At 40.4% G+C, this 21,501-nt stretch overlaps 1 protein-coding gene across 4 annotated transcripts in view; it reads right to left on the bottom strand.

Moving 5' to 3' along the window:
• COL11A1 (collagen type XI alpha 1 chain) overlaps positions 1 to 21,501 on the bottom strand; it is a 301,741-nt gene that overhangs the window by 37,508 nt on the left and 242,732 nt on the right. For all 4 annotated transcript variants that reach the window (XM_063135577.1, XM_063135570.1, XM_063135593.1 and 1 more), the window contains 7 exons: positions 21,124 to 21,231; positions 12,312 to 12,365; positions 11,912 to 11,965; positions 11,768 to 11,821; positions 4,552 to 4,605; positions 3,218 to 3,325; positions 2,956 to 3,009 (listed from right to left, as the gene is read on the bottom strand). In XM_063135577.1, the coding sequence (XP_062991647.1) occupies positions 2,956 to 3,009; positions 3,218 to 3,325; positions 4,552 to 4,605; positions 11,768 to 11,821; positions 11,912 to 11,965; positions 12,312 to 12,365; positions 21,124 to 21,231 (486 nt within the window). The remainder of the gene's footprint in view (positions 1 to 2,955; positions 3,010 to 3,217; positions 3,326 to 4,551; positions 4,606 to 11,767; positions 11,822 to 11,911; positions 11,966 to 12,311; positions 12,366 to 21,123; positions 21,232 to 21,501) is intronic.

Genomic DNA, 21,501 nt, shown 5'->3' with positions numbered 1-21,501 from the left:
ATCCCACTCTTCTTCTAAACAGCTCAGAATGACTGGCACATATTTCCTCGGCAGCCTCTAATTTAGGCAGCTTGCAGTGCTAACCCTGAGCTTCTACAACAGAACAGCATCATTTCTCCTAGGATGCTTCTGGGGCTAAGCAAATTCTAAGTCAGTACCAAAACTCCAGTGTACAAAACTCCAGTGCGGTGCATTAGTTAACAGTATTGGCTTAGAACCGAGAACAAGGTTCAAATCCCCACTCAGCTATCAAGATCACTGGGTGTCATTAGACCTGTCCCTATCTCTCAGCATCACAGAGTTGTTGTGAGTAGGCATGTGCTCCACTCCGATTAGAAGAGCAGAAGCAGGAGCGAATTGGCCTGCTCCGCCTTGCCCAGAGGCGGAGTAGAAGCGGACCGCGGACCGCGGACCCCTAGAAGCAAGCCGAAGAGAAGCGCCCATTTTCGGAGCGCTTCTCTTTCCGCGGAGCGCTCCGATCGCCATCTTGAAACATTTCGCCCATAGATAACTGGGTTGTTTTTGAAGCTATTGTTCTGAAATTTCTTGTGCTTAGACAGTTGTGGATGGGGGTCATTTTGAGACTACTCTCACCTCTCTGCGTTGTGCGGGTCGCGTGCTATATTTTTTTAAAATCGGGTAAACGAACATTACAAACAGGGACAGCGCGGGTCAAACGGCGGTTTTCGCCCATAGGATTGCATTGCGGAAAAGAATCGGGGATAACTGGGTTGTTTTTTAAACTATCGTTCTGAAAATTCTTGTGCTTAGACAGTCGTGGATGGGGGTCATTTTGAAACTACTCTCAGCTCTCTGCGTGGTGCGGGTCGCACACTAGAATTTTTTAAAAAGTAGGGTAAAGGCGGGAAAAAGATTACCTTTTCGATTGCTGAGGGGCAGAGTCAACTCCCGGTCATGATCACATGATCCCAAAGTTGGAGGAGGGGATAGGCAAAACGGGTAACTTGGGATTCTGGGAACTTCTCTTTCTTAGTCTGAACAGACTTTTCCCAGTGTTTTTTAAAACAGTAGCCCCACCAAATGCACAAACACAACCTGTGAAATCATATACTAAGCCAATAATAAGAGATAGAAACACAGCACTGCTACCCACCCTAACTTTGGGGAACAACTGAAAAGATGTGGTACAAGGGGATGAGCTCCCCTAGGGCATCTCATTGTGGACGTGCCCCCACTCTCTCCTGTACTTGGAAGGCCATCAGAGCCTTCCAAAGAGAGTAACCCGGTGGAGCAATGCCTATCATGAGTTGAAGTGAGCAGTCTACTTCTCTTAGTGGTGGAGCGATGCCTATCATGAGTTGAAGTGACAGTTCCACTTTTCAGAGCTCTCGTGGTGGAGCAATGGCTTTCATGAGTTGAACTGACAGCCTTGCTTCTTAAAAGACTGGTTGACCACCAGTCAAATTGGCAGCTGCTGCTTCCCCCTCCCCTGGGCACGTCCCCCTATTGCTGTTAAAAGACAGATATAGCCTTTTTAAAAAAGTTCTCCTTGTTGTTTATTCAGCAACACTGCTGCTTTTAATTCCACCCCTCCTTCGTTTATTTATTTATTTATTTATTCCATTTTATATGTATTACTGGCTTATCCTTGGCTCACTTCCTTATGCCCCCAGAAATGTCTGCTGCCTGCCTGCCTGCCTTCCCTCTCTCCTCCCCTGCCCGCCTTGCAGGGATGTTGTGTGTGTCTGGCTTTGACTCAGGGGAGAAGTCCTTCCTGTGCTCACTTGGAGTTTTAGAAGTTCCAAATCCATTTTTCAAGTGTGGAAGAAGATTCATATAGGTTTATCTCTACTCCCCAATTCATGGCATGTTGGGATTTCCTTTGAAATGGCCCCATTGAGAGGTCTGCAGGTTTAAGCCCCGCCAAAAATCAGGGGATGATGGGACTGCCTTGAGTCTGGGCGTCCATGTGGACACATGGATAAGCTGTCATGGTGGCGAGTTTGAGGTTTCTAACGTGCAAATTGACGGAGCTATGAAAGGGGTCTGAATGGGGTGCCCGATTTTCATAAATTCCCCAAAAATCAGGGGATGATGGGATTGCCTTGAAACTTGGTGTGCGTGTGTATACGTCCATGAGGTGTCATGGTGCCAAACGTGAGGTTTCTAACTTGAACAGAAAAAAAGTTGTTTACTTTTTTAGCTTTCAATGCAACCCTATGGGGGGGGGGAAACGGAGCTCCGATCCAGATCTGGAGCTCCGAGTGGAGCGGAGCAGAAATGGGCGGAGCGGGGACGGGGCGAAGTGGCCCGATCCGAAAATCGCGGATCTGGAAGTGAAGCGGAGCGGGGGGTCCATGCACACCCCTAGTTGTGAGGATAACATGGGTTGCGGGGAGAGCTGTGTGTGTTATTAGCTGTGCCTATAAGTGGTGCTGGGTAAGAAAAAGGAGAGGGGGGAAATCAAGCCAATTTCCAGTTTCAGCTCAAGGTGTTCAGGCTGTCTGTTAACTGCACATGGTGTGAAGATGAACTGGACCATTTGCAAGGCGTAGCAAACTTTATGAAAAGAAACAGGGAGATACAGATTCAAGCCTGAAAGATCTCTTGCAAGGCCTATGGCTGTTTCTGTTTCTACATAACACGGCTCCAGCCACCTGCTCCAATAGAGGCTGGAGAGGCTGGCTCCACACCATGCATGCTACTCTGAACTCCTTAGAGGAAGGGACACCTGTGCACATAAGTGTTCCACCTGCACGTGCTGTGTAACGTTAGAGCTCCATACTTACACCAGATTGCAGCTCCTCTTTTCCATGAAAAGAACAATGGCAACCTGACTACACCTTTTTGCTTTTGTTTTTTGCACAAAACATATTATTGCAGCTGACTCTAAATGCCTCCAGCGGGCCATGGCCAATGTCACTGGAAGCCAATGGGAATTTCACTTCACTGTGAAAGAAACGCTGCCCTAATTTGAATTTGTAGAATACTTACACCAGGTCCAGGTTCACCAGGGGGACCAGGGTCACCGGGGAAGCCAACCGGGCCCTACACAAACAGAAAACAGGGTAAAGCTAATGCCATCCACTAAGAAATAAATAACTACAAATAGGGAAGTTCTTATTAACACATAACACAGTGGAAATAAATAAGATACAGTCTCTAGAGCATGTTAAAAAGAATTAACTTGTGAAATAGGCCTATTGTATCTTAAACCAATAGCCATTTAAAAATAACAATTAGATGGCTTACTTACTGGATTACCCTTAGGTCCATCATCACCGGGAGGTCCTTTAATGCCAGGAGGTCCAGCTGCACCTGGTGGTCCAGCCTCACCTTTTTCACCTCTTTCACCTTTAGGACCCTGTAAAGGGCAGACATAATTTTGATGGCTTTAAGTAACTGATACGTCTCATAGTGACTACGACAGAGAATCACCTGTAAAAATCTCTAAAGACAGCAGAGTCACATTTTTATTGGAGACGTTTCGATGAACCTATATGTAGAACACTAGGAATTTTCTCATCAGCATTCATATTCAGAAAGTAAGCCCATTTGGTCACCTTTTGAAATTATTTGTTTGTTTTCTTATTACAAGAAGTGGGGGACAGCAAAGAGAAACATATTTATTAATAAAACAGCTCATAATGATGAATGAAACAATTCCCACTAAACGTAAGAACCCTGATGTTGGTATTCAAAATCTCTGTTGTAATTATAGGCAGACTTTTGGTCAAGGGAATGCTGGTGGAACCCAACCCCAGAGCGATAAGGCAGAGGAAGAAATAACTGCTGGGCATGTCCCGCATCTTTATAGAATGAAGGCATGGGTAAGCAAGCCAGGACTATGGCAGCTGATCAACCTCGTTCCAGCCCTGGGGCTGTCTATATGGCTGATTTGCATCATAGTGGCACTGTGCCAGTTGTACGATGCAGCTGCCAACTCACAGCCACTGTGGGGCTTTTACCCGAAGCTCCACATTTAAAAAGTCAGGGACTGACCCCAACTTTTTCACTTGAAGTGAGCTCATGACAGTCCTTCCATCATGTAACCTCGCTGTGACGTTCCTGGGCAGGTGGCGACTGCTGATAGGTCGCCAGAAGCTGGGCAGAGAGCAGGGGGCAAGCCTGAATGGCCACCGGAAAGCCTGCACTTCCTTTTGCCATGGGGATGTCCTGCCCCCACCCCACAGCAGCGAAACTGCAGGGTTTTCTCTGAAGGAGCGGCAAAGCGGTGCCATGAAGGCAACCAACATGCAAGCATCAGAGGGAAATGTGGGAAATCCCACATGTTGGATGGAGAGCTAAAGGAATAAATGCAGCCCAAAGACCTAACCAATAGTTCCCACCATGTGATGTCCAGCCTAATTACCAATCAGGCTGCATTTCATCACTATCAAGTTGTAGTGATGAAAGCACTGACATTAACAAGAGCCCGATCTTGCTAGTTTTCTCTAGTTAATATACAAATAAATCACTCATATTTCATGAGTTAAAGGAATGGGAGATGACATCCCCTTAAAGGAATATAATAACGACCCTCCTCTATAATTACTTTTGCAAATGCTATTCAAAAAGGGCAATACTTACACCTGTGCCAGCTTCTCCAGGAGGCCCAGGGTTACCAGCTTCTCCAAGTTCACCCTAAGAGAATCCAGGATGAAATTAATGTATTATACACTACATTTAGTATCTGAACTCTCATCAAACAGTATTTTTTCTGGTCTGGAAGTAAATCCCTGAGAATTAGGAGATGCTAATGGAAAGTGACTTCAAAGTGATTTAATTTAACTGAAAATGATGTTAGGCGCTCAAACTAGAAAAAGAATCATAAATAAACATAGTGACAATAAATGAAATAATATGCCAACAAATAATAAAATCTTCATTGCAGGTCTCCAAAGTAAACACAGCACTATTCATTGGTGATGATTGCTCTTTAGTAAACCAGATGGCTTGCAAGACATACATTAAAAAAAATCTGTGCTAAGGCAACATTTACACAGTATTAAAGAAATGTTTAATTTATTCTTCTCTTGAGCCCGCACTCAGAATTACACAAAACCTAAATATATCATTTCAGTAATGAGGAGTGATGGGTGAGTTCCCCTTAGCTTGATTTGGAAATTGGTTTGGTATTTATGAGCTTTCTTGGCAAGCATTTGGAAAATGTTCCCCTGTATGTTCCTCACAATGGTGGCATGTGTGTGCGCTGAGGGTGCTGTGCACATGCATGTTATCGCATTGCTCCCTGGGAGCTGTAGTGCGGCAAGTACAGATGCTGCGAGATATGGCTCGGACATTCCTCCAGTTTATTTGTTTGTGAAGCTCTGTGCTGTTTTGTGAATTAAAAGGTCTCACAGCAGTCAACATAGGAACAGAGCAACCTGCCTTATACTAGCTCAGCTTGTTTGTTGATCTAGCCCTCTGTTCTCTGCTTCAATTAGTAGCAGCTTTCTAGAGCCTTCTGCAAACATCTTTCACTACCTCCTACCTGACCCTTTTCACTGGGTATTCCAGAGTTTCAACCTGGGATCTCCTGCATGCAAAGCATGTGGTCTTCTGCTGTGCTCTGGCTGGTGATGGATGAATCTGTGTTCAATTATGTTCAATTTCTCATTTTACCTACATGACATTCATTTCCACATCAGTTTCACAATTTTTAAAGTCTGCACAAAAATTGGTGTGTATTTTTGTGTATATTTATCTAAATGTATGCATTTTTGTACATACTTTCCCCAATATATGCATTCTAGTCACTTTTTTAAATATACACATTTTAAACACATTTCTCCCTAACATAATGTGGTTTTGTGCACACTTTTCCCCATCGTATGTATTTTTGTGCACATTTCCCCAGATAATTTGCATCTCAGTCTTCATATTGGTTTATTGAATGAACTGACTGAATGGATGACATTGATTAAGGGGCTCATTCTTGGCTAACATGAGTTTTAAACTTAAACTAAATGTAAAATATAAAATTGGATCTTTTTAATAGGTAAAATTTGAATTGTGCTACAATAAGGACATTTCATGTGCCCATGACAGATCTACTGGGAATTTTCAAATGGCAAGTCAGGATTCTGCCACAGGTTTCATGCTCTGCACCACTATCAACCCTGTAAGTTTAATCATATCCTGCTTGGTATGGTTCCCTGTCATTTTCAAAGAGTATAAGGAGCCTCAAAGTGTCGCCAACACGTAAGAAACACACAGCCTGTATAAAGTATCCATAATTATTGGACTTCATGATTGCCGAGAAGAAACAAAAGTTACATTTGTAGAACATGACTCCAAGTTTTAGGGCCTGAGAGAAGGTAAGTTCTCTAAGCAATTCCAGGGCAAACAACTGCACTTGTTTAGTGACCAAAATGTCCGTGAAATTGGTTTAATATCACTTGGTGTAATATAATTTATATGTGAGACATTAAGAGACACTGAACCAGCCAAATCTTCAAAACATTCAGAAACCTGGCTTATACTTTGTGCCCTCCGTTCAGTGCAATATGCTGCTCAGTCAGGATAGAGCTACCTGATAACTGTGGCAAGGAACTGTCGCTAAAACAGCACTCCCATGTAGTGCTCAGCCGCAGCTCTATCTCAAGTGCACAGGGACTAGGGATGTCTTGGCATCCAATGGCAGTGCACAATCTGCCCCTGAGTTCAGAGCTCTTATCTCATCCTGTGTTGCTGCTGTGCAGCAAAAGATTGGATATTGGTCTGAGACCAGAATAGTTTTTTAGGTCTAGTGATTGGGTCAAGGGTTTAAACACTGATCCAGCCTGATCAGAGGATTGCAGGTGTTGTGCCTATGATATGAATGTATAAAGCTGTCTTATACAGAGGTAGGACATTGGTCAGTAGTATATAAAGGCAGGACATGAAATCCAGAAGTATCCACATGGATTGGCAGTGACTCTCCAAGGTTTCAGGTGGAGGGCTTTCTAAGTCACATTATAGCACAGATCCTTTGAAATGAAGATGCTAGCGATTGAACCTAGAACCTTACGCACTACTGAACAATAGGCCCTCCCCTCAAAGCAGTCTCTTAAGCTTCCATTTAGAAATGAACCCCCCCAAACCAGGTGTCATAAGATTAGATCTGAAAAAGACCACCACCAATTTAGCCATCTCTGTATTTCGTGTATGGTTATCATTCCATCTCCCCTTTCATAGGCTAGGTAAGAACTTCAGCTCACCAGTATAATACATAGCCAGAAGCTTTTGTTTTATTTCTTTCTCTCCCCCCGCAGCCCCATCCCATTCCCTAATTCCAAATTCTGCTCTAAAAGAGTGTACTTTGGGGAAAAGTTGGTTTTTAAGCGGTTTATGCTTAAGAGTAATAGAGACTCTTTAGAGTTCTGCCCTGTTCTGAGGAGGCTAGAGGCATTAATCATTCAGCATTACACAGTGTGTTTTTACAGCAGCTGCCTTTGATCGCTTTGGTCTCTACAACTGCATGCATGGCACAAAGAAACAACAGGGTAGTTAAAAATACATGGCATTAACTAGATACATGGCATTAACTATCTGTACACTGCCCTGAGATCTTAATGAGATTTACAAATGTTTTAAATAAATAAATAAATAAATAAATAATAGATTAAAAAATGTTTGGAGTTGGCTCACACATTAAAAACAAAAGGCTTCAAACATTGGTTTCAGTGACTGAATATCTCCTTCTCACACAGTCACACAGTCATTAATGTGATCAAATGTTGCTCATTCAGTCAACAATAGTGGCAACAAGGATGCCAAAATGTTCTTCCATGCTTTACAATGGACTGAGAATTGTATTGTCTAGGATGATGAACACAGCCTGAAGGGGAACTTGACTTTAAGACAAAACACACTTCCACAAAAGCACTGTGGTAAGGAAACAAAAGAGATGGGGAATGTAAGTGTGGTTTTGTGATGAAAGGAGTCTCATGGTTCCTGGAAGGTTGAGTGAGTTTTCTGAATTCTGAATTTCGTAGAAGTTTAGAATCGAAAAAATACTAGAATAGTTGCAAAATTTCTAGGCCAGCTAGGCTGAGATCCAAACATTTTTTATGAAAAACTCAGGAAGTTCCTATGTTGTTTATTTGCAGTATTGGGTAAGCTCTATCTTCCCTTCTCCAGTTTGCTTCATAACTAATTTGGGCTTCTAGACATTCTCAGAAAACTCTTGTGAAAACCTGGGGCCTTTCTGAGAGTTCTTCAAAAAGGCCTCCCAGTTAGTTTAGTTCCAAGGCTTAGGGTTCTTATATGTGTAATATAGTAACATGTAATTTCGTTAGCCCATAATGCATTTCTCTTCAAAGGAAAAACCCACCACCAAGGCTCTTCCATCAAACTAACATGACATTGTATTTATAGCACTCTCCACACTTCGCAGTTGACCAGTGATTTATTAAATAAGTAGAAAAATGATGAAGCATTGAGGCTGATTCCATTAAGAGGATAGTTTGGACATACTGATAAGGAGTCTGATTTCTTTTGACTAATAGAAAGGAGCTTTTGCCTGAAGGGAACCTGTAGAAATGATGGTGGGAGGGGGCAAAAGGGAAACTGAAGCAAAGTTTTGTGGTGAATATCAACGGTGGTGGAACATATCATTAACAAGTTGTAAGAGGAAAGGAAAACCTTGGATATGGTAAGGTGAACTGCAGGTTATTTATTTCATTGTCTTTTAAAAAAGTGGAGAAAGGAGTGTCAAAGATAAGCAGCTGCATCTTCCGTTGGACAGGAAGGAAAATAACCTGGGGCTCTGAGATGCAGGACTACTTCCCTTCCTGGGAGTGATTAAGAAGTGGCCCATGATAAATCCAAAAGATTTTGACTGACCTGCGACTTCAGTCAGTGTTTCTGAATGCAGAGCTATGACAGATCTGCACCTGGAGGGATAAGAGATGTATAGTGTACCAAAAAGAATATGGGAAGGACTCGCTGTCCTTAGAGGCAAAATAATTTAGATAGGGCTTCAGCTATGAGGAGTGAAAAGGGAGAGTTCAAGAGCGCCCTAGCTCTTTAGCTCACTGCTATGTCAAGAAAACAAAGTCAAACTGGAAATCTTCTGAAGGGCCTTCAGAATCTCTTGTTTGTCTTGCTTTCTCATGCCCTAACACTCCCAGGCAAGCAGAACTCCACAGATGAAAATGTCTGTCTGCTTGTGAGTGACAAATAAGTGAAGTTATTACTGCAGATCCATGTCATCTCATTTTATTCAATTATGCTGCAATTACATGAAAATAAATTATATATTAGAATAAATTATACCTCACCAGGATATGTCTTTCTCACAGCCTCTTTTCTATTCCATTGTTACCATTGCATAATAATTTGGAGCTTGGCTAGTTCCCTCAATTGGAAATAGATCCACTCAGTGGGCATTTTGAATGATGTATAAAGCGATAACTTATATTCAGCTTGAAATGGATTTGAAAGATATCATTCCAATTTGCAAATTCCCAAGCCTTGACTTTGAGATTTTAAAATTCAGACATGGGGGGGGGGGGGGGAAAACCATTTGATTTGTGTGACAGCATTAACTTTCATATGGAATCTGCGATTCCTTATGGCATTATCCTGATAGGAAAGGTGGAAGTCTGAGAGGAAAAGTGAGATCTAAATTTAATCAAAGACATTTGCATTTTGTCAAATGAGTTATCGGTACTTAATCTATTTCAACTATTTAGACATAATTTGTGCTGTTATACTTGGCTTGACAGGCTTGGTCTGCATGTTTATTTTTGATGTGTCAACACCATACAAGGAGACATTTTTCCTTGTTCTCATGGGTTAGCATTTCTGAATGTGCCCCAGATGGTAATATCAGGTGTTTACCATCTATCCATCATAATCTAAAGTTCTTGGATAAGCAGCCATCTAGCAATGAGAAATGAGTAAAGCAAGGCTTTGAATGTGCCATTGACTCTGGAGAGCGATGCTCTGGATACTGCAAAAAACTATATTGCTGAGACCATTGTAGTTCTAGAGTCCATTGCAATTTGGTCGTTTTTCACATAACCTTCTGCTGTATTTCTACCACCAGTGATAGGGAAATCTGATAAATGAGTTCAACTAGAGTCAAGTATATTGCCCACATATCTGAGAATGTAGACCACGGGTCTAGCACTGTTTGATCTTCCCAAAACTCATTTTTTGCCTGTCTTGCTTTTATATTTGCTCACAATGTTAAAACACTATATAACTGTGACTCTATTAAACTAAAGAAAACCAACAAAAATAAATTGTAATGCATAAATATGTCCTCTCTCACATATAATTGGATGAAAACCATCTTCCCTGACTGCTAATCTTCTTAATGTAATGGAGAGAATAGTAAAATACACCAAATAAGAAGAGCAGTATAGGAAGAGTTGGAACTCTGGTGGAATATTCACTGGGCTTTTAAGTGAGTGCCTACTATACGTTAAACGCAATATCATAAATACGACAAAACCCCAGGAGATGAGCTCATATACTTGACAAAGATACTCTTTAGAGCATCATTTCAACTCCTGTAAGTGTTGCAATGTCAGTATCACTGTGAGCAAATTGTTGTGCTATTTTGTATACAAACAACAACAAGAACAAGTCTTGTAGCACCTTAAAAACTAGCAATTTTATTACAGCATAAACATCTGATGCATCCGATGAAGTGAACACTAGTCCATGAAAGCTTATGCCATAATAAATTTGTTACATTTCTAAGTTCTCCATTGGCTTATACATCTTTGTACAATGACTACAACTCCCTTCATCCTCAGCCAAGGAATGATGGTCTAACACATCTGGAGGGTGCCAAGTTGGGGAATGCTGGTGTATAGGATTGCAATCCTAGTTTCTGTTGTTGCTTTTGCTGCAGCAGACTAACATTGTTACCTCTGTGGATAATATTCCGTGACACCGTAATCTTGTGTCGAGATGACTTTGCCATGGATTGTTTTGAAGCTGAGATGTTCTTGTGTAAGAGCGAGAGAGGGGAGCATGTTAATTTAAAGAATTCTGAAGACTGGCCTAAAGATGGAGGATCATGCTCCCACCACCATCACTTGGCAGCACGTATATTTGATAAATTGATGGTATGGGGGCAAATACGCATGTTGTCAGTTTGCATACTACTTCCCTCTGTCATGTTTACAGATATGCACCTGATTCACACAATACTTTGGGAGAATGCATGTACTGTAACCCTGGACAAAGAATGTATGCACTATCTCTTAGTTTCCCAGTGGGCTATTTATGTCAGTTATTTGAAGCCGCTGATTTTTCACAGTGTTATAGGATAAAGCGTGGTTTACATCCTAGTTCTGCAAAGGTAATGATACAATCCCAGAAAGAGAGCTGTGTGAATAGTGTGCTACTCATCCAATCAAACGCTGCATGCAAAATAAATTATGCACATTGCATGTAACCACATAGTTTATACCTGTTTCTAGATATGTAATGTTTTTTGTTGGGGGTGGGAAACTTGGGTCTCAGAAGTTATGGCTGTCCATCCACTACTGTGGCACCTTGTCCTTAGGCTATTATTATTATTATTATTATTATTATTATTATTATTATTATTATTTATTTATATAGCACCATCAATGTACAGAGTAAAACAGTAAATAGCAAGACCCTGCCGCATAGGCTTACAATCTCCAACCGTGAGGGGCAGTAACTTGGATTTGTTTGTTGTAATGAAAAAATCCAATGATTGGAACATGGATTCATCCCTACACCACAAGACATAACAAGATTAAAACTATTTGCATATATCTGTCCTTCATCATCCCATCCTTAGTAATTTCCCTCAGGTTGTCTGCTTGCTTACCTTCTCACCAACACCTCCAACAGAGCCAACTGAACCTGGGGGACCTTGAGGACCCTAGGATGAGGAGAACATTGAAGTTAGGCCATGTGCTACTTAAAATAATAATAATGAATGCAAGAATCATTAGAAGGATGCATTTCTTACATCAGCTCCATTTGGACCCTGAGGACCTCTTGGACCAGGGGGACCAGGGGGACCCTGTATGAGACAAAATATATATACATATCAATAAATAAAATGATTTATCAATATACATAAATGAATTATCAATATAGCATAAATGAAATGGTTCACAGTCATGAAAGTCAGCACATGTCTGTTTAGCATTTACTCATTTAGTATACTGTTTTACAGAGCTAGCTAAGAGCTAGCCAATATATGACAAAAGAAGCCAGAAATGTAGTGACTGTGCAGACACCTGTGTTGATTCTTATAGTTCTTGGATGGCACCTTTGGCCTGGTTCGTCAACTAAAAAGGTGTGTAATATTTTTCTGTGTCAACTGCGTATAGAGTACTGGGAGGGTGGAAAGGGACAGGACTTACCATTGGACCAACATCACCATTTTCACCTTTTTCACCTGGTGGGCCAGGAAGACCCTAGTGACAGGAATAAAGAATAAAACAACAACAATATAATTTAGTAATTTCAACTTGAGAGATACCAGAACTTACAGTCCCTAATAGGAACATCTTTAAATGCATGTTTTGAACATATCTTTATCAAAATGAACACCATTCTGTGCTTCCCTGACATTCCATTTCAGCTCTGTCCTCCAAGCCCTTGTATTCATGTCTGAAGCCTCATGGATAATGAGACCTGTGTTTAGTAGTTCATGCATTCACTGAATTTGTACAGCCGCCCCATAACACAAGTTGTCAGGGTGGCTCATAAAACAAATCCCTGACCAGTTAGAACCCTGACCAATTAGAGCTGTGTACAGATGGGATTCATGTGCAACCGAGGGTCAAGCTAGACATTATGCTAAACAAGCTTTTAAAAAGCCACTTTTACACTGGCCACTTTCATTCCGAAGAAAAACTAGGTTGTAGAAGAAGAATTCCACACTTTAGCTAGATGAGCATGGACCAAGGAAAGAAGACCTTCAAATAAACGTTATCAGAGGGCTCGCGCTTTCCCATGTGCTCTTTCCCATGAGCACTTTATTATCAAATATGCATGAATGAGAGAACCTCACTTTTCATATTGTACCTTTTGTCCATTTCATCCCCTGATTATTTGGATGTTTAACAGATTGTGCTGCATTTATATGCATAATGAAATATATCCATTGATTGCAAAAGATGCAGAATGGCAGAGGCAATGCATTTTTGTATCATTAACAGTTTGTAAATGGGATATATATATATAATGGCAGGTGTATTTAGAGATGCACTAAATGGGTATTTATCACTGGCTGCACAGCACTAAGTCCTAGCATTCATATGCGTAGGTGTACTTTGAATCCATTCAGAACTTCAGCATACTTGAACACTCAATCATTTGGGAGAAACTGTCTGCCGCCTCCATTGAATACACAATTTATTATGTGGATTTAATTTAATAGTCTGCGAGGGCTTGCGATACTCCTGTAATAGAGCCTAAAGAAGGGCTGGTTTTGAAAGTGAAAATACAAGGGACATTGTAATGAGCCTCAGAAATATCTCAAACATCTGTCTGTGAAAAAGTTTAATCCCCGAGTGGCTGGTTCCTCTTGGCACTTTCTTTACCTCCTCAAAAGTAAAATTCTGGGGTGCGCCCTGGATGGGGAAAGAGAGAAGCTGACTCCCTGTTAAGAGTATTGGCCTGTAAATGGCTTAATGATTTAGATAACCAATTTCTGAAGTTCCATTGGGAACTTTGGGATAATTATAAAAAGGAATTGTTTTCAAGTAATTCCCCCTTAACACCGGTGATAATGTTAAAGAAATTTCCTGAAAATTTAAAGATGAGGTTAAGCAAAGTTTTAAAAGAAATAAATAAAATGAAATTAGGAGAGTGGTTAAGGGGGATGAATACAAGAGAGAGGTTGGAAGAAGTTTTGAGAGATTTGGAATTAACGTGGTTAAATTATTTTCAATTAGAACAATGGACTAAAAATTGGGTAAGAGAAAATGGAGAATGTAAAGAGAGGACGAAATTTGAGGAATTAATTGAACAAAAAGAAATAGATAAGGGACAAAACATAGGGATAAAGGGGTTAGTGAGTCAAATATATAATATATTAGTTGAGAAAGGAGGGCTGGATAGTGCTGGGAAAATGGTTTGGGAGACTGATTTGAAGATACAAATAGGACAACAGAGGTGGGATGGACTATGGAGACAGAGAGTGTTGAGAAATATGTCAGTAAGAATAAAGGAGAATTATTATAAACTTGTATGGAGGTGGTACTTAACTCCGGTTAGATTAAATAAGATTAATAAACAGCTTTCAGCAGATTGTTGGAGGGGTTGTGGAGAAAAGGGAACGTATTTACATATGTGGTGGGATTGTATACATGTGCAAAAGTTATGGAAGATGGTGTTTTATGAGATTGAACAGATTGTGGGATTTAAAGTAGAAGTTACACCAAGGATTGCATTACTCTCACTGCATGATGATCCTAAATGTAATAAAGAAATGAAAGAATTGATAACGAACCTACTGACAGCTGCGAGGTTGATAGTAACTAGGAATTGGAAAATTACAGGAGATTATTGTATTGAAGAATGGTATAAAGAAGTGTGGGACATTGCTATAAACGATAAATTGACATGTAATATAAAAATGCAAAGAGGTATAGTAAAAACGAATGATTTTGAGAGTATATGGAAAAAGTTCCTGGAGTTTGTATTTTCTAAAGGAAGGGGGGTTCCACCAACAGATGAAACTATGAGTTTTTGGAAACAAGAATGAGATCCCGAGGTGGGGGGAGCACTGTTATGTTTATTATATTATGTTTAATAGGTTAATATTGAATATATGATAGTAAGGTATGATAATATCTTGTATTAAGTGATTTTGATTTGTGTTTGTTGTTTTAATAAAAATAAAAAATAAAATTTATAAAAAAAAAAAAAAAAAAGAGTATTGGCCTGTGCAATGGAGAGAGGAATGAAAACTCTGATGGGCCCCATGGTGATTCCTCCACATGTGCACAAGTGAATGCACACAGGAACAGGATTATGCTCTAAGTTTTACATTTAGTTCTTACAGGATTTCTGGCAAAGTTAGTCAGTAGATATATAGATTATTCTAAGCAGATAATACATGGTGCAATCTATAAAAATTCACTGCCTTTGCAGGATCACACAGACTTTTATTTAAATGGAATGAAAAGCTAATGTTAAGGAGCCATGCAAAACGTAGAATCCAATTTTGTGTAAATTGCCCATTTAGGCTGCAATCCGTTAAACTCGCTGGGAGTTTTGTCACTCACTTCAACAGGAGCAGCATCTCACCCTTCTTGATCTCATCCTCTAGAAGCAGGTAAAATCTCCAGCCATTTAGGACGGATCGGCTCTGAAGGAAAGTGTGCTGCCAATTTGTGCATTCAATAACCAATATACTCAGCTGCTGATCTCTACAAAATTGTGCTCCACAGTCACAATGATTGTGTGTCAGTTACAGCTGACTGAAGTTCTAAAAGTGAGTAAAGTACAGCCTGATCCACTGCTTGCTTCAGTTGGTGACTTTGTATTTAAACTGATTAGAGTTTGAAGTCAATGGAAGTACAACCAGCTTCAAAGATAGCACTTTGATTTAAGTTTGATACAGAACTGTTAGTTACTTATTTTTGGAAGAACACAGATTTATCCACTTCAGGACTTCCAATGGAATAACACTGTAGTATTTCACCATCTAATAAATGTAATGGTATTGGCCACAACCTAGCAAGGTAGCCTTAGGTAAAGGCTTTCAAAGTGAGTCACTATCACTTAACCTATCCTACCCTGCAGGGTGATTGTGAGGGGAAAAATGGGAACATGGAGTAATATACGCTGCCCTGAGCTTCTTGCAGGAAGCACAAGATATAAGCATAATAAACAAGTAAATAAATAAACAGATGTGATTAATTGTCCCATTGAATCCACTGGGGTTCAAAATGCTTATGTTTAGCCGGATTGCATCATTTTATTTTAGGATGGAATTTCAAGCTGCACAACACATATCTAACTATAGAACAGTTGCACTGATGTTGTAAGGTTAGGACAATTGCAGCCTAAATGTCTTGGATGAATAATGGCCTAGGAACCACTCATTTATAGGTGTGACTGTAGAAAAGGTAAAGACCTGTGTGTTGTGGATGCAAGTATCTCATCAATTACAATTTGCTGTCATGACAGATAGTAACAACTTACCGGCACTTTGTTATTAAGATTAATTGAGCCACAAACTTGTCTTTAGTAATTCAAACTTAGGCCCTTCAATTATTTTGAAAGTTACATACAGGTTCAACTTTTAAATCTGTAAATAGTACCATTAATGGCCATGGAAGAATACACATGTTTAATGTTAAGTATTCAGATGTTTGCCAAATCACAATCTTCAAATACAACCTTGTAAATAATTATATTGAAATATGTTCACTCCTGAAACCAATGGGAACTTTGCCCACTTTGCTTTCAAAGGAGCCAAGATTCACCGACTCACTGTCAGTTTTATCTGCTATGAAGAATTTAAGGAAATTTCATTCATGTTTTCAATCAGCTGTTTTCTACAGTGCTTCCTACAGTGTTTGGCAGTGATTGTACAACATCTAAGAAAACCACATTTTAGTTCATTCCATCTAATTGGTTCCATCTATAACATCCATTACATGTGCTCCGAAACATGGGGGATGACTTCCTGCACCTCCCTAAATGGCACCTACAATAGGATTAAGCAGCCAATAATTACCATCTCAATTTAGGGGGAAATTGTCTTCTTTTTTATTATACTTAGGCACATTTTATTAGTATCATTATCATCAACATTATCATCATCATCATCATCATCCATAAAATATTTAATTTTTGCGGGAAAGCAGCTAACCAGCCTCAGACATCCTAGGAAAAATACTCATGAACAGTCACATTGGATTTATTGTTTTGGTCGTTATTTTATTATTGCCTTGTTTGTTTTTATCATTGCAAACTTTGTTGTGAACCGCCCAGAAAGGTTCAGCTGTTGGGCAGTATAGAAATGTAATAAATTAATAAACAAACTGCCAGAAGGGCATCAGTTTGGCCATACATATATTTAAGAAAGAAAGAAAGAATTAAATAAATATGTTTTTACAATGTATAAGGAGGAACACAAACATAACTGTATAGGCAGGGAGTGCCACAGGCTCAGTACTATGACTGGAAAAGTTGATGTTTTATGGCATAACCCTAGATATGTTGAAACAGAACAAGCATAGGATTACACCTGAAATTACATATAACTGATGCAATTTGATTATGTCATGTAGCACCCAGGGCTCCCTTAGATGGAAGGGTGATATATAAATAAATAATAAATGAATAATATTTTTAAAGCAGCCTTTCAGGCATATATCTTTAAGAGCATTCGTTGTGCTACATTTACTTGTTTTAAGTATGAATGGGACAAAAATGAGACGCCACAAGAACAATTTCAATACATCCAGTGATGTTTGATTACCATGAAATACACACAAAAAAAGAAAAGGATAAGCTCTACAATGGTTTTCCTTGTTACTATGAGAACCACATTAGTGACTAAAAGAAAAGCACTTGATTGCTCAGTGGTCCTTTATTACCATCAGCGTCTGTGTCATCCAGGTGCATCGAAGTAGGACACTTGAAGGAAAATGAGACTCAAGGAAACATAATTTAACTTGAGTATGTTGTTCATTTGTTTAAGTCTCAAACTAATGGGTGGCTACCCTTATGTAGTTTTCCACTAAATTAAAATACACAAAGGTGAAGTATAATGCTGCTTTCAGTGCAGATCAAATTTAAACTGCAGTGACATTTCCAAATGCCTAAAAAGGGTAATATTCATCAGTCACCTTACAATTCTAATATGTTGCTGTGCTGAACTACATTTAGATGCTCCCATTTAGTTTTATTTATTTTTTAAAAATGAGTCTTGTAAATAAAGGGAAAGAAAACATGTTTGATTTCTGTCCAGAAACATATTTATGCTAATTCATAATTCAACTGTGGATTCACAGTTGGCTACAGAATCGGACTCAAAGAGTACTTATCAATGGAACCTTCTCAAACTGGGGAGAGTCAACGAGTGGGGTACTGCAAGGCTCAGTCCTGGGCCCAGTGCTCTTCAACAGTTTTATTAATGATTTGGACAAGGAGGTGCAGGGAACGCTGATCAAATTTGCAGATGACACAAAATTGGGTGGGATAGCTAATACCCTGGAGGACAGAAACAAACTTCAAAGTGATCTTGATAGGCTGGAGTGCTGGGTTGAAAACAACAGAATGAAATTTAATAGGGATAAATGCCAAGTTCTACATTTAGGAAATAGAAACCAAATGCACAGTTACAAGATGGGGGATACTTGGCTCAGCAATACAACAAACGAGAAGGATCTTGGAATTGTTGTAGATCACAAGCTGAATATGAGCCAACAGTGCGATATGGCTGCAAGAAAGGCAAATGCTATTTTGGGCTGCATTAATAGAAGTATAGCTTCCAAATCACGTGAGGTACTGGTTCCTCTCTATTCGGCCCTGGTTAGGCCTCATCTAGAGTATTGCATCCAGTTCTGGGCTCCACAATTCAAGAAGGACGCAGACAAGCTGGAGCGTGTTCAGAGGAGGGCAACCAGGATGATCAGGGGTCTGAAAACAAAGCCCTATGAAGAGAGACTGAAAGAACTGGGCATGTTTAGCCTGGAGAAGAGAAGATTGAGAGGAGACATGATAGCACTCTTCAAATACTTAAAAGGTTGTCACACAGAGGAGGGCCAGGATCTCTTCTCGATCCTCCCAGAGTGCAGGACATGGATAACGGGCTCAAGTTAAAGGAAGCCAGATTCCATCTGAGCATCAGGGAAAACTTCCTGACTGTTAGAGCAGTACGACAATGGAATCAGTTACCTAGGGCTCTCCCACACTAGAGTCATGCAAGAAGCAGCTGGACAACCATCTGTCAGGGATGCTTTAGGGTGGATTCCTGGATTGAGCAGGGGGTTGGACTCGATGGCCTTGTAGGCCCCTTCCAACTCTGCTATTCTATGATTCTATGATTCTATAAACTGACATGTGTTCCAAAACATGGCAGTGAACTTCCGCATCAAATGTTTCACCTTTGTTTCACATTGGCTGACTGATCCTATCTTTTAAGCTTGGCTTTGCTGCTGGAGAGACAGCCTCATTGGGAGGGGGCATAGTTTAGTGGTAGAGCACATTCTTTGCATGCAAAAGGTCCCAGGTTCAATCCCCAGGAGCTCCAGGTATGACTAGGAAAGAATCCTGCCTGAAACACTGGAGTGCTGCTGCCAGTCCGTGTTGACAACACTGGGCTAGATGGACCAAGGGTCTGACTCAGTATTCTGCATGCTTCCTATGAGGCTGTTGCTCATGAGGCTCATGAGTTTAGGGTAGTGTCTACAAGATCAACCTGTGAGTCATAAGAGTATTAAAAAGACTTGCTCAAAGAGGACAATGGGGACCAGGCAGATGCCCATAAGCAGGACATGAAGGAAGGAGCCCTGCCCCACTTTTCATGCCCAGCATCTGGTATCCAGAGTGAATTCCCCTTGAACATTTAGAAAAATACCACAGCTCTTGATAGATCTATCCTCCATGAATTTGTCCATAACTTAGAAACACAGGAAGCTGCCTTACATCAAGCCAGACCATTGGTGCATTTAGCTATCACAACTGGGAATGGCTCTCCAGAATTTCATTCATGAGTCTCTCCCTGCCCAACTTGGAGATACCAAGGACTGAACCTGGTACCTTTTGCCCGCAAAGCATATGCTTTAGCAGTGAGCAATGGCCTCTCTCTAAATGCTGCACTCAATTTAATTTTTAAAAGTCTGTCTGGGCTACTGACCATCACCAAAAACTGTTGCAGTGAATTCCGTAAGTTGATTATGAGTTGTGCGAAAAGCACTTTCTTTTGTTTGTCTTGGAATCTAGTGCCAACCAATTTCATGGGAGCCCCTGCATTGTAATGTTACAATGGAGGGAGGAAGATGTGTCTATTGGGAATGTAATTGTCCTCAAAAATGTGAAGTAAAATCTTTCCTATTATTGTTATGAAAATCAATAAGAGAATGTTTTTAATATATATGTCTTCTCTTTCCATGATATTTATATGTCTATAAAGCTCTAGCGCAGTCTTCTGCAATGGGGTGTCCTCCAGATGCAGTGAACTGCAATTTTCATTGACCATGAAAATTCATTGACTGCAATTTTCATTGACCATGCTGGCTCTGAATAACTGGCTCTGACAGCGGTTGCTGTCCAACACACCAGGTTGGGGAAGACTGTTCTAGCATGCCTTCCCCTACCAGCCATCCCTTTTCTATATTAAGAAGTCCCAAAGCTTCACCTTTTAGAGAAGGTTGTAGCCCACTTGATTATTTTTGCTACTGAGGAAGTCCCTGATTCAAAACTCATGTTCAATGAACTTATTATGTAGCCTCAGGTTAGCCACTATCGCTAAGCCTAGGGCATGTTTACACCACAAGGGTGTAGGTGGAGGATCATGGACTTACTGGCTTCTGTGATCCTCCCTGGGTGTCTTGACAGTGCGTGACATCCCAGAAAGACGTTGCAGCCACCATTTTTTAAAACAACAACGAGAGGAGTGCACTTGTGCTCCACTGCAAAAGGTAAACACACACACACAAAAAACCCTGACCCTGCTCCTCACCACCCATGCCCGATGGACATGGACGGCTGCCGTGCAGCTCCATGCCCATTTCAAGTGTCCCGCTAAATGGGGAGATGACAGGACAACCCGGGAGCACCAGTCACACAGCCTGCGCTCCATCGGATGGTCCCGGAACCACAGAAAAGTCAGGTTTTTCACAGTTCCTGATATCCCGGGGTAAGTCCTTGCTTGTCCCAGGTTGCCCTTGGTATCCCCTGTGCGTCACGTGGACACACATGGACAATCCAAGGACTACCCCAGGATATAGGCATGGTGTAGACTTGCCCTTAGTCCTTCATTCACAATACTTCGCCATTGTACTGAGTTGTTTGTAAGAATTACTGAAATAAAAGTGATATATAGATGATGATGATGATGATGATGATGATGATGATGATAATGGAACACTTTTAGTTGCTGATATATTAGCATTTATTTTTAAAGAGTGGTCATTTGTAATGATGAAAATAGAAACGAAGACATTCCCTTTGTTTTGTGGGGGAATGAAAGACAATAAGACATACCTGAAGACCAATGGGTCCTGGAGGACCAGGGAAGCCACGTGGGCCTTCATCACCTTTCTGCCCGAACATCCCTTGTTGTCCTCTTGGACCAGGCTCACCATCACCACCCTAGTAGAAGAAAACAAACAAAATTATCAATAAATTTCCAGTCAATTTTCAAAAATATGATCTCAAATTAATCATTATCATCATCATCCCTACTAATGCCAAATGTGTTCTGATCCTACATTATGTGGCATTGAAATTAATGAGATTTAATTCCACATAATGAAGTTGGGAGAAGATTCTGCATTATAAAAAGAAAGCTACATTGTACGAACATATTCTGACTCATTCATTCAACAATTACAGCGAACTTAGACTTGTGTTCTGCAGATA

The sequence above is a fragment of the Elgaria multicarinata genome, chromosome 1 (genome assembly GCF_023053635.1).
Source record: "Elgaria multicarinata webbii isolate HBS135686 ecotype San Diego chromosome 1, rElgMul1.1.pri, whole genome shotgun sequence".
Lineage (NCBI taxonomy): Eukaryota > Metazoa > Chordata > Lepidosauria > Squamata > Anguidae > Elgaria > Elgaria multicarinata.
The sequence above is the reverse complement of the archived record's forward strand: the minus strand, read 5'-3'. Positions and strand labels throughout refer to the sequence as shown.